The sequence below is a fragment of the Syngnathoides biaculeatus genome, chromosome 9 (assembly GCF_019802595.1).
Source record: "Syngnathoides biaculeatus isolate LvHL_M chromosome 9, ASM1980259v1, whole genome shotgun sequence".
Classification (NCBI taxonomy): domain Eukaryota; kingdom Metazoa; phylum Chordata; class Actinopteri; order Syngnathiformes; family Syngnathidae; genus Syngnathoides; species Syngnathoides biaculeatus.
The window spans coordinates 13,545,766-13,559,410 of NC_084648.1; the positions used below are offsets into that span (position 1 = coordinate 13,545,766).

General features: G+C 45.6%; 1 protein-coding gene across 1 annotated transcript in view; it reads right to left on the minus strand.

The window, feature by feature from the left end:
* LOC133505664 (myosin-10-like) overlaps window positions 1-13,645 on the minus strand; it is a 54,291-nt gene continuing 40,646 nt past the window's right edge. The window contains exons 28-44 of the mRNA XM_061828934.1: window positions 12,837-13,049; window positions 12,594-12,738; window positions 12,296-12,502; window positions 12,104-12,208; window positions 10,848-11,000; window positions 10,511-10,759; window positions 10,198-10,410; window positions 9,054-9,266; window positions 8,823-8,984; window positions 8,617-8,745; window positions 7,575-7,663; window positions 7,363-7,486; window positions 6,967-7,056; window positions 6,751-6,869; window positions 5,572-5,680; window positions 3,882-4,054; window positions 1-2,362 (exon numbers count right to left, since the gene is read on the minus strand). Coding sequence (XP_061684918.1) covers window positions 2,221-2,362; window positions 3,882-4,054; window positions 5,572-5,680; window positions 6,751-6,869; window positions 6,967-7,056; window positions 7,363-7,486; window positions 7,575-7,663; window positions 8,617-8,745; window positions 8,823-8,984; window positions 9,054-9,266; window positions 10,198-10,410; window positions 10,511-10,759; window positions 10,848-11,000; window positions 12,104-12,208; window positions 12,296-12,502; window positions 12,594-12,738; window positions 12,837-13,049 — 2,635 coding nt within the window. The 3' untranslated portion in view covers window positions 1-2,220. The remainder of the gene's footprint in view (window positions 2,363-3,881; window positions 4,055-5,571; window positions 5,681-6,750; window positions 6,870-6,966; window positions 7,057-7,362; window positions 7,487-7,574; window positions 7,664-8,616; window positions 8,746-8,822; window positions 8,985-9,053; window positions 9,267-10,197; window positions 10,411-10,510; window positions 10,760-10,847; window positions 11,001-12,103; window positions 12,209-12,295; window positions 12,503-12,593; window positions 12,739-12,836; window positions 13,050-13,645) is intronic.

The following is a 13,645-nucleotide window of genomic DNA, read 5'->3' on the forward strand; positions in this document are numbered from 1 at the left end:
AACCAAATGAAAAACATCCTGTACAGTAAACGAGCGGTCGCGATGATAAAACTGCCGACAACGAAGCGGAGCGCTCGGATATGAAGCGACAAAACGGGCGTCGGGGTCGCTGGCGTCCGCTCAGCTTTGGGACCGTTCAATGTTCTTTTATTTAGTGTCTAAGGCACTTTTAAAGAAACTCAACCTTGAAGCTTTTTGTTTTATTGTACACAAAGGGCTTGAGATGCGACGTCGGTTCGGTCCAGATCCTGTCTGTACACTAGTACGCGCTAGAACCTTTGACATACTGGTAGGCCAACTTGTACATTACACCGGTGAGGCAACACTAGTAATGCGAAGAGATCAATAGTTTTGCCTTATTAATAACGCGTACAGCACTTGTCCAATTAGTGTGGAGGAATGTCAAACAGTAGCTGAACGGCTACTAGTAAGACGAACCGGTGCGCTTGTCTTTCTGGTAGTACGTCGAGATGGGACAGAAAGTACTAGTACATGAACCTTAAATTGTGCAAAGGTAAATTTAACATCACAAGTGGCATGCAGTCAACAACTCGTGCCTTATTTCTCACTAGTTAAGTGGTTGTCCTACTAGTACACCAACGTTGTCCTACTAGTGTGGAAAATAACAGTACTATTGAGACACCCTAGTCTTACTAGTGAGGACAAACTACTAGTACATGGAGCGAAAGTAGGATCATCAGGTTGAGATGTTCAAACACCCCCCCCCCCCCCCACCCACCCAGAATGATACTAGTACAAGTATTCACTCAAGTACTCACCGTTACAGAGTACGGATGCCACTAGTACTTTTGACACGTACAATTTGAACGATGCCAATGACAAAAGTTTGGGAACACTTCTTTTCTTTTTACTCAAAGTCACATTACATTTTCTTTGCCGCTTATCCTCACGAGGGTCGCGGGGAGCGCCGGAGCCCATCCCAGCTGTCATCGGGGCAGGAGGCTGGCTACACCCTGAACTGGTCGCCGGCCAATCGCAGGGCACACAGAGACAAACAGCCGCACTCACAATCACACCTATGGGCAATTTAGAGTGCCCAATTAATGTGGCCTGTTTTTGGAAGAAATTAGAGTGAACGTAAAATTAAATTAAATGAACCCCCCCCCTCCCATCTGTTTTCTTAATAAAAAAAAAGCTATATAGTAATATCATAGAATGTCAAGAAATTTGGCAAAATACTTGCACAGAAAAATGGAAACTACAAGCACAAAACTACTTGCACGGTATCGTGGAGTCTTGTTTAATATTGTTTCTTTTTTCCTGATTTCCCAAAAATATTTTTCACACGTTTGGAGTACTGTCCGCTCAACTCCTTCATATTCATATTTCAGCATCTCCACACTGCCATTTTTTTTCCTCCCCCTCCACTCATCTGTTGCTACGACTTCGTCGCCACGTCGTGGACTTCCGTTCTTGTCGTCGGGTTTACGTCTCCAATTGGTGACGCACAAGATGGCGGACAAAGGAATGCTGGGACTGTGGTGACGTCATTGGAAAATTATGGATAACTACGTTTACGTTACGACTGTCTTTTATTTTGGCGTGTAAATGCCCAAAGATGAGTTTCCTGCCTTGCTTGTGCGCATTTTTGTTTGCGTGACGTCGCGTCACTTTGTGCTAGCGTGTTTTGAACAATTTAACACTGACGGCGTAGTGCTACACGCGCCTGCTTTTGGTGCGGGCGGCGTGGGATCGATTCCCGCTCAGCGACGGCGTCGACGTCTGCCCTGCGACTGACTGACTGGCGACCGGTTCAGGGTGTAGTCCGCCTTTAGCCCGAAGCCAGCTGGGAAATGCTCCGGCTTTCCCGCAACCCTTGTGAGGATACGCGGCTTGGATAACGGCATGACAATTTAACGCCCGATTGCAGCCACGTATGTCACGTGACTTCACGACGGTGTTCAGCCTTTACGATTCGCCCTGTTTGAAGTGCTTGGCTGCCATCTTGTGGCATCTTTACGCAATTACAAATGGGGGGAGTAAATGACGTGTGGATTTTTGCACTTCGCGACAGGACTCGGCCCCCCCCCCCATGAATAATTGCTCACAACTCAAGGTGAAAAAAAAAAAAAAAAAAAATGTCTGAATGATCTTTTATTACCTTGCGCTGCTGATAACGTGCAAGTCAAGGTACCGCTCGCTAGTGTGGTAACGGCGGTCGCGTCGAGTCCGGGTCGGGGCGAGCGCGCTCTCGCCCGTTCACTCCGCGTTGGCCACGTCGTTGAAGTCGCCGGCGCGGCTGTCGGCGTCGTCGTCGGAGCGGTCCGCGGAGGCGCCGTCCACGTTCAGGTTGTGGTGGCCCGAGCGGCCGGAGGACGAGAAGCTGACGGGGCCGCCTCGCCTGAACGCCACACGAGACAAGAAACGTCTTCTCAGTGCGCGGCGGCCACAGCGCTAATAGCAAACATTTTGCAGAAAACCGATGGCTGTTAGAATTATTTAAAAAAAAAAAAAAAAAAAAAACATTCTTCAATAAGCAGGAATAAAGTACTGGGTTTCCAGGTTTGATAATAAAAAATGAAAGCAATTAAGAATGAAAAAAAAAACAAAAAAGAAAAATAAGGACTGTGCTGAACCCCGAGAGTGTGTGGGGGTCCAAAACTACGCAACTCGTGAACCGAAGCCTGCACTTCAATCGGAACTGGGCAAACTTTTTGGTTTTATGTCGTTTTGAAAACTGGCAGGTGGACTCGGTCATTAATCAAAATTGATGAGAAGTATGAATACGTAATAATATGTAACGTAATTGCTGGCTGATAAGCCGCCACATTTATTCAGTTTTCAACCCTGCGGTTTATGTGGCTAATTTGTACTTTTCTTTTTTTTTTTTCGAACGGCCGCAAGGGGGCACTCGAGCAAAAAAAGGTAAGAGTGAGACCGGTGGAATATATGTGCCGAGGAAGTGACTTTTATACCTGACCGGCCTTGTTAGTGCTGCGCTAGCATGTCTCAGCGATTTTTACCAGTGTTTTTTTTTAACTGGCCCTGTTAGCGCGGCGGCGCTAGCGGTAGCATTTGCGCGGCGTGAGCACCGATCGCATGAAGGGCTACGTGACCTGTTTGCGGCAAATTTCAGACTCAGTTCTATTACACGTACATAAAATATTTTTGTTTTCATTTATTGTAGTAAATGACGTAAGCAAGTCAGATTCAGGATTTAAAGCACAAATAATAGTAAGAAAACGTGGCCTATGATATTTTTAGAACATACCTCGCGGGCGCCTTATATGGTCCGCGTTGGTGACCCCTGCGGTAGAGTTAGCGCGGCAGTGCTAGTGTTAAACTCTCCGTGTACCGTCTTTCTTTGCAAATATCTCGTGTTTCAATGTGGGCACTTGAGGCTTTTACACGGCTGCATGTACCAAATAGTATTTCCTTTACAAATGTACTGGGTGAGGCTTATAACCAGGTGCGCTCTGTAGGCCGGGTTTTACGGTAATTGTACTTTAACCGGAGTCAACAGCTCCTTGAATATGGATTTTTCAGACTTTTGACTTTTACCCCATTTACACTTTTCCACTTCTTTCAAACTCTGGATGATGACATCCAAACTTTGAGAGCCTTTGTGTATTTCGGCGACAGAGACTCTCCACGCTTTTCTTTTTAACCTCAGATACATGCAAGTTTCTTTCGGCTTGTCCCTTTCGGGGTCGCCACAGCGTGTCATCTCAGATGAACGCATATATATGTTTGGCACAATTTTTACGCCGGATGCCCTGCCTGACGCAACCCTTCTCAGGGAATGGAGGCCCCAGGAGATACATGAAATTATGAATATATAGTAGGGATATATTGGTGGTTGCGCACCTGCGGCTTCACCCATTCATTTCCAGACATTTTTTCTTTGTTGTTGTTTTGACCTGAGTCTGCTCTTGAGGCTGCTGATCTCGCGGCTGAGGCCCTCGCTGGCTTCGCTGGCGTCGTCCAGCTCCCTCTGCAGCTTCCTGCGCGACGCGTTGGCCTTGGTGGCCTCCTCCTCGGCCTCCTCCAGTTGACGCTTCAGTTGCTTCATACGCGAGTTGCCCTTGTCGACCTGGGCGGACACGTGCGCCCCCACAATCACGGCGAATGGGGGGATAGGCAAACAGCAACAGCAAAGACATCAACACCTAATACAGGACGTGCTTTTAATCAATAGCAAAAGACGGCAAAACTCTCCCTCCCTCCATCTTCTTAGCCGCTTATCCTCACAAGTGTCGCAGGGAGTGCTGGAGGCGGGGTACACCCTGAACAGGTCGCCAGCCCATCGCAGGGCACATAGAGACAAACAGTCGCACTCACAAACACACCTATGGGCAATTTAGTGCCCAGTTAATGTTGCATGTTTTTGGAATGTGGGAGGAAACCGGAGTCCCCGGAGGAAACCCACAGAAGCAAGGGGAGAACATGCAAACTCCACACACAGGCGGGGCCGGGCTCGAACCTGGATCCTCAGAACAGTGAGGCCAACGCTTTACCAGCTGATCCACCGTGCCGCCACTCCAAAATATTTTAAATTCTATTTATTTATGTCTTCACTTAATGTTTTTTATAAATGTGGCGGCACGGTGGATCAGCTGGGAAAGCGATGGCCTCCCAATTTTGACGTCGCGGGTTCAATCCCGGCCTCACCTGTGCGAAATTTGCATGTTCTCCCCCGTGCCTGCGTGGGTTTTCTCCGGGCGCTCCGGTTTCCTCCCACATCCCCAAAAACATGCAGCATTAATTGGCGACTCTAAATTGGCAACCAGTTCAGGGTGTACCCCGCGCCTCCTTCCCGTTGACAGCTGGGATGGGCTCCGGCACTCCCCGCGACCCTTGTGAGGATAAGCGGCTAAGAAGATGGACTAAACAGTGGATTGAGTGAATATCAGCCAATTCATTCAATTTTCAGTGATATCTTTTTCCAAATGTTTTCATGTATGTATTTGAATGCTTTCAATCCTGTAAAGCGCGTAGAGTTGCCTTGTGCATGAAACGCGCTATATAAATAAATTGGCTTTGCTTATTGCTCTTTTCCGTTCTCTCCGTCTGTGGCCTCTCAAAAGCCAAACAGTACACATTAGCAAGCGTTCTTGCTTTTTTTTGTGGTTGCTTCTCTTCCACTGCATATCAGCAGATGTTGCCTTTGCTCTTGTTGTATTTTTTGTCTATCTGCTCTCAAACTAAATAGTAACAGGGATTTATTTTGATATTCTTTGCATGTACCCTCTCAAAATACTGTACATAAAACTTAGCCTGTATTAGTATTGCTATTCTTGTTGTTTCTCCATCTCTCTTCTCTGTGCATGAGCACTCCAGCTAAATCCTTGCCGATCTTGTGGTTGCTATATTTGTATCGCTGCCTTATGATGTTGATGCTTTTTCATCTCTGTTCTCCCTTCCCCTTCTCGAATTGCGTATTAGCAGGGCTTGTGGTTGCTACGGTTGTTGCTTTTCTCTGTTCATCCCTCATTCAAAGTACATATTAGCATTAAAGATAGCAAAAAGACAAACTAGAGTAATAACCAAATAACAATAACGAGACGTGGGCGAGAAATGTCAGCAGCAACGGGCGAATGCTCGGCCTACCTGTTCCTTGTACTGGTCGGCGTGACGCCGCTCATCCTCCACCTGCATCATCACCTCCTTCAGCTTCTTCTCTGTGCGTCGGACGATCTTATTGGCCGCCGCTCTCTCTCTGAAAATGGCGACAGACGCGGAGGTGAAAGGTGAGAAGAAGTCGATGGTTCGCCTGTCCGGGTCACTGATCTAAAAAAAAAAAAGATTGGATGGCTCATGGGCCACCAAATCTGAAGTCGCCATCCGCCATCTTGATACTCCCAAAACAACCATGCCGACCTGTGCAGTGACAGCGATTAACGCATGGCTGTGAAAAAATATTCCGCACGGAAGTTAAAAAGATTTACTTTTTGACACTGTTAAAGTTTGTTTGGAAAGTTTTTTTTTTCTATTTTCTGATGAGCTTAATTCAATTGAACAAAGTTTTGTTTACGGTTGTTGTTGTTGACCGTTCACTTTCTTGCTTGACCTTTATAGGCCGACGTTTTTTTTGCGAAAAAGCGATGTAAATGTTTTCCCAAACTTCATCAGTGGATAAGCAAGAAAACATATTTTCTGTGAAATTTTTTGATGAATTTCATAATACAGAACTCTGCGAATTGAATTTGATTTTCAAATGTGAGGAAGCAAGTTTAAATTTTCTGTCTGAACTCGGACGTGGCAGAGACACCAAACGAACAATGCGTTTAGCATGTATTTTCCGACTGCCAGTCCTTAGTCCCAAAGATATATCAAACTGATTGACTTAAAATTTCATGTTTTTATGACAAAAAATGCTTTTTTTTTTTTTGCTATGTTATGATGATAGTGCTTCACAGCGTATTTTGGGAAAAATTAACATGTCACGGAAATCGGGCCCTAGGTAATATGCAAGGTTTCTTGCTAGTCTTTCCTTTGCACTTCGCCTTTTTTGTCTTACCAAGTCGTATTAAAAATCCTTCATGTTACCAGAACTGAAAAAATGTCAAGCTCACACAACCAGTTTTAATTCTACGTGCCTAACTTTGAGGAAACCTTAACCCAGCCATAATCCAACCTGTAAACCGTGTCCTCCTCATATTTTGGGAGTACCAAGATGGCGGCCAACTGACTTCAACCAATCGACATACCGCTCGATGTGTATGCGCTATCCAGTCTCTTTTTTTCGATCAGTGCTCCGGGTGCGTCTTGAGATTATTTCGGGCTTACTTTGCTTCCTGCTCCAGCTGCTCCTCCAGCTGCAGGATTTTAGCCTCCAGCGCCGTGATGGACGCTTTGAACTTGGACTTGACCGAGCCTTCCAGTTCCGCCAGCTTGGCCTTCAGCTCCTGTGGGTGGGGGGGTGGGACGCGTGGGACTTTTTCAAGTGAGGCTTCCTGCATTCGGGCGATCTGACGTCTAAAGTTTCGAAGAGGTCGGCGGGACCTTGTTCTGACGCTCCATCTGTTGCCGAGCGTTGTCGCTCTTTTGGAAGGCGCCGCGCTCGGCCGCCAGCTCCGCGTTGAGACTCTCCACCTGGATGGAGAAAGCATCATGTTTCAACACAGTCCTCCGTGCGGAGCCCTCAGCTGCGCTCGCTGGGACCGCCATTTTCCCTTCGCCATCAAGTCACCGGCTTGTCCTTTCTAAACTAGCAAAACACATTTATGTCATCTTTTGAACAAAGAATATTTCAAAATATAAAGAAGAATTTTTCCACAGGTGTCAGGTTTTCTTATGGGACTCCAAAAACATACACGGTCTTTAAACTGAAGACTAAATAATGATAAAGTGAAAAAGTATGAATAGTATTTCTTGTCGAGTGCACAAACGTGTATCCACCTGCACTGTGCTCTTCCTGAAGCGGTCGTTAAGCAGCTCCGTGTTGCCCTGCTCCTCCTCCAGCTCCTCCTCTAGTTGGGCGATTTGGGCCTCAAGCCTCCTTTTCTCCTCAACCAGCAAAGACCTGACAAAAAAAAAAAAAAAAAAAAACGTCAGAACGTCAACGGACTTCGTCGTTCTCAGCAGTCGGGAAAGACACGGTGGACACTGACTTCCCGGAAGTGCTGTTGGAGATTTCGTCTGCCAGTTCGTCTCGCTCCTGTTCGGCGTGCCGGCGGGCTCTCTCGGACGCCGCGTGGTCCTATGACATATTTCACACATCGCGCGTTGAAGCCACATTTGCAGTACACAATTCAATAATGTTTACTAGCTAGTGCTGACTGTCCTTGTAATACACTTTTGTATCAGTTAAATATGAAATTGGTGCAAGGACGGTAATAAAGATGTAAGGTTGGCAACAGTTTGAATGTGGTACTGATCATTTCTATTACCGTAATTTCCGGCCTAGAAGCCGCGACTTTTTTCACACGCTTTCAACCCTGCGGTTTATGCGGTGATGCGGCTAATTTGTGCATTTTTTCTAACGGCCGCAAGGGGGCACTCGAGTGGAAAAGGTAAGAGTGAGATATATGTGTCGAGGAAGTGACTTTTGCCAGCATGTTTTTTTTTGTTGTTTTTTTTTTAAACCGGCTGTTAGCGCCGCGCTAGCTTGCTGCTGCTGTGTTACTGCTGCGTCTCAGTGATTTAGGTACATTTTTTTTTTTAAACCAGCCCCGTTAGTGCTGTGCTCCCTTTTAGCATTTCTTACACTATGTACTTTGAATGGTAATCTTTGGCAGGGTTCGGGAGGCATATTGGGCAATTTACATGTAAAAAAAAAAATGCTTCAATGTATGAAAAATTCAAATTACAAAACCACTCCTGGAACAAATTCATTTTGTGAGTATGGTACCACTCTAGTTGGGTCTCTGAAACGACTGCCCACCCACCAAGTCTGGAATTAAAGAAAAAGAAGATCTTTTATCTGCTTATTTGTGAAAATGCTTTGTAGGTATTTGTTGATCATGTGCCACATACACACAACGTAGCATTATGAAGTGTGACCTTCAGAAGTCTTTATGCCCATCCCACCGCCACCCACACTCTGCTCCCACAAATAGAAGCCACTCTTGTCATAACGCAAGGGCGCCATCCCTAGTTGTCATGGTAGCGAGCGATGAACTCACGGCAGTATGTGTGAATTTGCTGGCTCACCTCTTGTAGTTGCAAGATTTCAGCTTCGAGACTCTTGAGTTTCTTCTCGTTTTCTTTGGACTGTGCGAAGATCTCGTCCCTGGAGGACCGCGCCTCCTCCAGCTCCCGCTGATAGTCCTTCATTTGAGTCTTTGAAAAGTGGATGAACACTGAGGTGAGTCACAGCTGGTGGGGGAAAAAGAAAAAAATAAAGTGTCTGTGTGTACCTGTAGTTTCTTGAGTTGCTTCAAGGCCTCATCCCTGCCTTTGTTGGCCGCATCTATTTGCCCTTCCAGCTCGTTCAGATCCATCTCCAGCTTCTTCTTGGAGGCCACGGCTAGCGTCCTCTGCTTCCTCTCGTCCTCCAACTCGGCCTCCATTTCACGGACCTGCTCGCGGCACGTCGCATTCATCGGCTATCTTTGTTTTAAGACCGACGTCTGGTTATACGGACGAACCTGTTTGACCAGCGCCCGCTTCTTCTCGTCGCCCAGCTCGTCCCTCGACTGCAAGTCTCTGTCGAACTGGGCTTTCATGGCCTGCATGTTGACCTCTAAGCGCAATTTGGCGTCCTCGGTGGCCTGCAGCTCGTCCTCCAGCTCCTCCAGCTGAGTTCGCATCTCCTCCACTTGTTGCTCCAGCGCACGCTTGGACTTCTCCAGCTCGTGCACCTTTAAGAGCAGCAGACATTTTTCGCGTACTATCAACATTTTAGATATTTTTCCAGCAGCCTGCAACTGTGATAAATATAAAGATGACAAACACTTTTAAGCAAGCCTAATTTAAGAAAGCCAATTTAATCAAATTCAAGCCCACAGGCATCGGAAGGCATGGGCTCAATATTATCGCACAAAATTTAAGAGATTTTCAGTAAAATAAAACATTTTTCAGTGATTGCAGCCTTTGAGTAGCCTCATTTATTCATGTAATCTATCCATCCACCCATTTTCTTTGCCGCTTATCCTAACGAGGGGCACGGGGAGTCCTGGAGTATATCCCAGGTGTCAACGGGCAGGAGGCGGGGTAAACCTTGGACTGCTCACCAGCCAATCGGAGGGCACATAGAGACAGACAACAGCCGCACTCCCAATCACACCTATGGGCAATTTAGAGTGTCCAATTAATGTTGCATGTTTTTTGGAATGTGGAAGGAAACCGGAGTGCCCGGAGAAAACCCACGCAGGCATGGGGAGAACATGCTAACTCCACACAGGCGGGGCCAGGATCGAACCCAGGTCCTCAGAACTGTGAGGCCAACGCTTTACCAGCTGAACTACCGTGCTGCCCAGTAATTTTATTTCCTTTCCATTCAACAATATGAAACGTTGCCTATTATTATTATTTCTTTTCAGTCATTTGAAGGAGTAAGTGTTGCTTTTTTGGATAATATATTTTAAAATGAAAGAAATTGATGGAAATAGTTATTTTTATTTTATGTACACATCTTTTACCTTCTTGACTCACTCCAAGCCATCAAAGACGAAGAACGATATATTTAGACTGGTAACTTTTTTCTTGTGAATTAGAATCAAAACCAGTTGAAATCTTGAAAATTGAAAATATTGCGTTTTCTTCTTGAAATTCAAGTGTTGGGTCACTTACATTCTTTCCCACGTCATCCTTTGAGCTCATCAGGTCCTCCATCTCTGCACGGAGCTGCTTGTTGAACCTCTCCAGCTCCTCCTTGGCCTCCAGAGCCTCCTCCAGAGCTCTGGCCATGGACAAGGCCTTGGTCTCCTTCTCCCGGGCCTCGGCCTCCGCACGGTCGCGCTCCTCGGCGTACCGAGCCGACACGGTCTTCTCCTCGGCCAGCATCTGTCGCACGTGAGCCAGACACGGCCGTCACGTCACATTCGTGAGGTTCGCAAAATAAGGATTTGATATTCCGTGGAACGTGTGAGGTGGTTGTGACAACCTGGTCAAACTTCTTCTGTTTCTTCTCCAGGTTGGAGACTATCTGCCTCTGGTGGTCCAGGTCCACCATCAGGTCATCCAGCTCCTGCTGCAGTCGGTTTTTGGTCTTCTCCATCTTGTCCATGGCCATGGCCTTCTCTTCCAGACGCTGGCTCGTGAGCTCCACGTCTTTCTGGAGTTTTCGCTTCACTTCTTCCAGACCCTCCATGGCTCCCACATCCTCCTCCAGCTTCTTCTTGGTGTCGCTCAGCTACAGGAGGTGAGAAATACATTATTCCGCATACACAATTATTACAAGCTGGAAAAGTTCCACTTGGGACACAAACTCCAGGCCATACCTGAGCCTGTGTCATCTGCAGCTGTTTCTCCAAGTTGCGTCGAGCCTCCTCCTCCTCCTCCTGCTGCTCCAGCAAGGTGTTCTTCTCCTCCTCCAGCTGGCGCACTCTGCTCCCCAGGTTGAGCTTCTGGCGAGTCTCCTCCTGAAGTAGCTCCTGCACAGCAAGACAAAACATGATTGATGGGAATGAGCGTAACATCACATTCACTGACCGGAACCGTGCAATGACCTTGCTCCTGTTCCTATAAATATGATAATATCATGTCTATTAGTAACTTTGCTTCCATCAAAGTTAAGTGCCTTAAAATCAATCATTAATTTGACTTTAACTTTTTTTAACTTTAACTTGAAAAAATGTACATGTAGTGGTGTCCTTCCTGAAGTGCTGTATTTGATGGTGACACAAAGACAGTCTCTAAATGGAAGAATCATACATATACAATCCACATGTTGGATTGTCACTGTTGGGTGGAATTAGTATTTTTTTTTTTTTTAACAAATTGATATCATTGGTCGGTCCCACATGGCTATGTTATTTCTACAAATTATTAAATAAAAAGAAAAACATTAAAATGGCCCGAAAAGTGATTATTTTGGTGATCCAAGGAATCCGACCTACTCCAACATGTTTTTTTTTTTATTTTTTATTTTAAACAATATCCTTCACAGCTCCCCATATTGTAAAATTCTTTTTGGTTAGCTGCAGGTTTGAGGTCACCAAATTCATGACACTAAGACTACTTGGGTCATGTTAAATAACTTCACTACATATGGGCTTAGCATTAGAGCCGCATATTAAAAATTTTAAATTTTGCGATCATTTTTAGACTGATTGTTCCACTCCTTCTGGCTACCAGTTATGCTGAAATGACAAATAAATAAATAGATAATTACAATTTTGCTGAACCCTAAAAAAAAAAATACAGCAACATCTAACTTATACATCACCTGAGGGGTATTTTTAAGACATTAAATGTGGAATCACTTTTTTGAGGATAATTAAATGTGAGTAATATATGGTAATCTTTTTATTGCTAATTTGAACTTCTTATGCCAGCTTTGTTAAAGTTTGTGGGAATTTCCCTTAAAATATTTGATACTAGTAATTGGGATTTGAGGCTAAGCAAACCCGTTATTTACACCAGGGGTTAATCCAGTTTTCGAGGTGTTGCCTTTTTTAAACCACAATGGGGTGCAGGGGCCGAACTGAGCCACAGTTTAGGCATATGTCAAGTGAAAACCTGCAGCATTTCATACATGTGCGTCCTGCAGCTGGCTTCCCAGGTTGTCAGCGTCCTTTGTCAGTTTGATGCCCTTCTTCTCCGCCTCCTCCAGCAAGGCTGAGACGTTATCCAGCTCTATCTAGAGGAGGACATAAAATGGCGCCAACAAAAACAAATTTACCTTAAGTAAAGTTCACTTTCTGAACAGATTGTTGGCAAAGTCTACCTGGAGTTTGTGGGAACGGTCAGCCATCTCCCCCTTGGAACGCTCCATCTCAGCGGTTCTGGCCGTGAACTCCTGCATCAAGGACTCCAGTTTTTTCCTCTTGTGTTCGGACTCCGTCTTGGTCTGCTGCAGAATCTTCACCTCGCAGACCAACTCTTTGTTGTCGTTTTCCAGACACTGCTTGTTCTTTTCCAAATTGGACTTAAACTGCACAAAAACAGGTTTTTGAGTGACGTTCTCACCGAGAACCTCAGAAGCTGGTTCTTGATGATGTGGCCGCCTCATGAGATAGACTCACTCTTTTAGCCTGATCCAGTTGTTCAGACAGTTCCTCCAGTGCAATGGCGTGCCGCTGCCTCATTTCTTGGATCTGGGCTTCATGGTTTTTGCTCTCCTCATCAATGGCTTTCTTCAGCTCAGCCACTTCTTGCTCTCGCTTGGTCCTTTTGTTAAAATAAAAAAGAACAAATGTGCATTATAAAGACAAACGGGGTTATTGATGCTTTCTTCTTCAAATGGTTCAGCATCCTAAATTATGCACCTGAGTTCCTGCTGGGCGGCGGTGGTGTCTAGCGTGTCCTCCAGCTCCGTCTTTAGAGCCTCGAGCTCCTCACTGAGGTCCCTCTTCAGTTTTTCAGCTTTACTTCGGCACATCTTCTCAGAGTCCAAATCCTCCTGGAGTTCAGCCAGTTGGGCCTGCAGCTCCCGGATCTGCTTGAGGGCATTGTTCTTCTGGGCAGTCTCCTCGTCACTCCTGATAGGAGAGGTACATGGGCGCGTGAAATGTACGAGCAATTGATTAAATCAATAGAATCAGAGAATCAAGCATTCACATTCATTCAAGAATTCACCAAAAGCCTAATTGACATTTTGTGCCAAATGTTACATACTGTTATAATTATTGTAGTAAGTTTCCAAGATGTTCATCCGACAGGCAGGAGGATAAATATTCACCTTGTGTGGTTAATGTCTCAAAGGAAGACTGATTGGTGGTCTTGACAATATTATTTTGTGGTCAAATGGGAGAAATCTGGTTTGGGAAAAAGTGGGGCAACATGCTGAAACAGTATCTTGCGCATCTGATTCATACGTCTTAGGTTCAGGGTTTGAGTTCAGCCGTGTGGCGTTTACATTTCTCCATGCAATTGTATAGATTTTCTCCAGGTACTCTGGGCCACCTTCCACATTCCCACGTTAGAATAATTAAATAATGTAAAGTGGAGAATATTTTGTTTGTCTATATGTGTCTTGAGATCAAGTCCAGGGTGGACCACACTTCTCGCCCAAAGGCAGCTGGGGTAAACTCAGCCTTACTACAATGAATGGATGGAAGGAAGGAAGGAAGGAAGA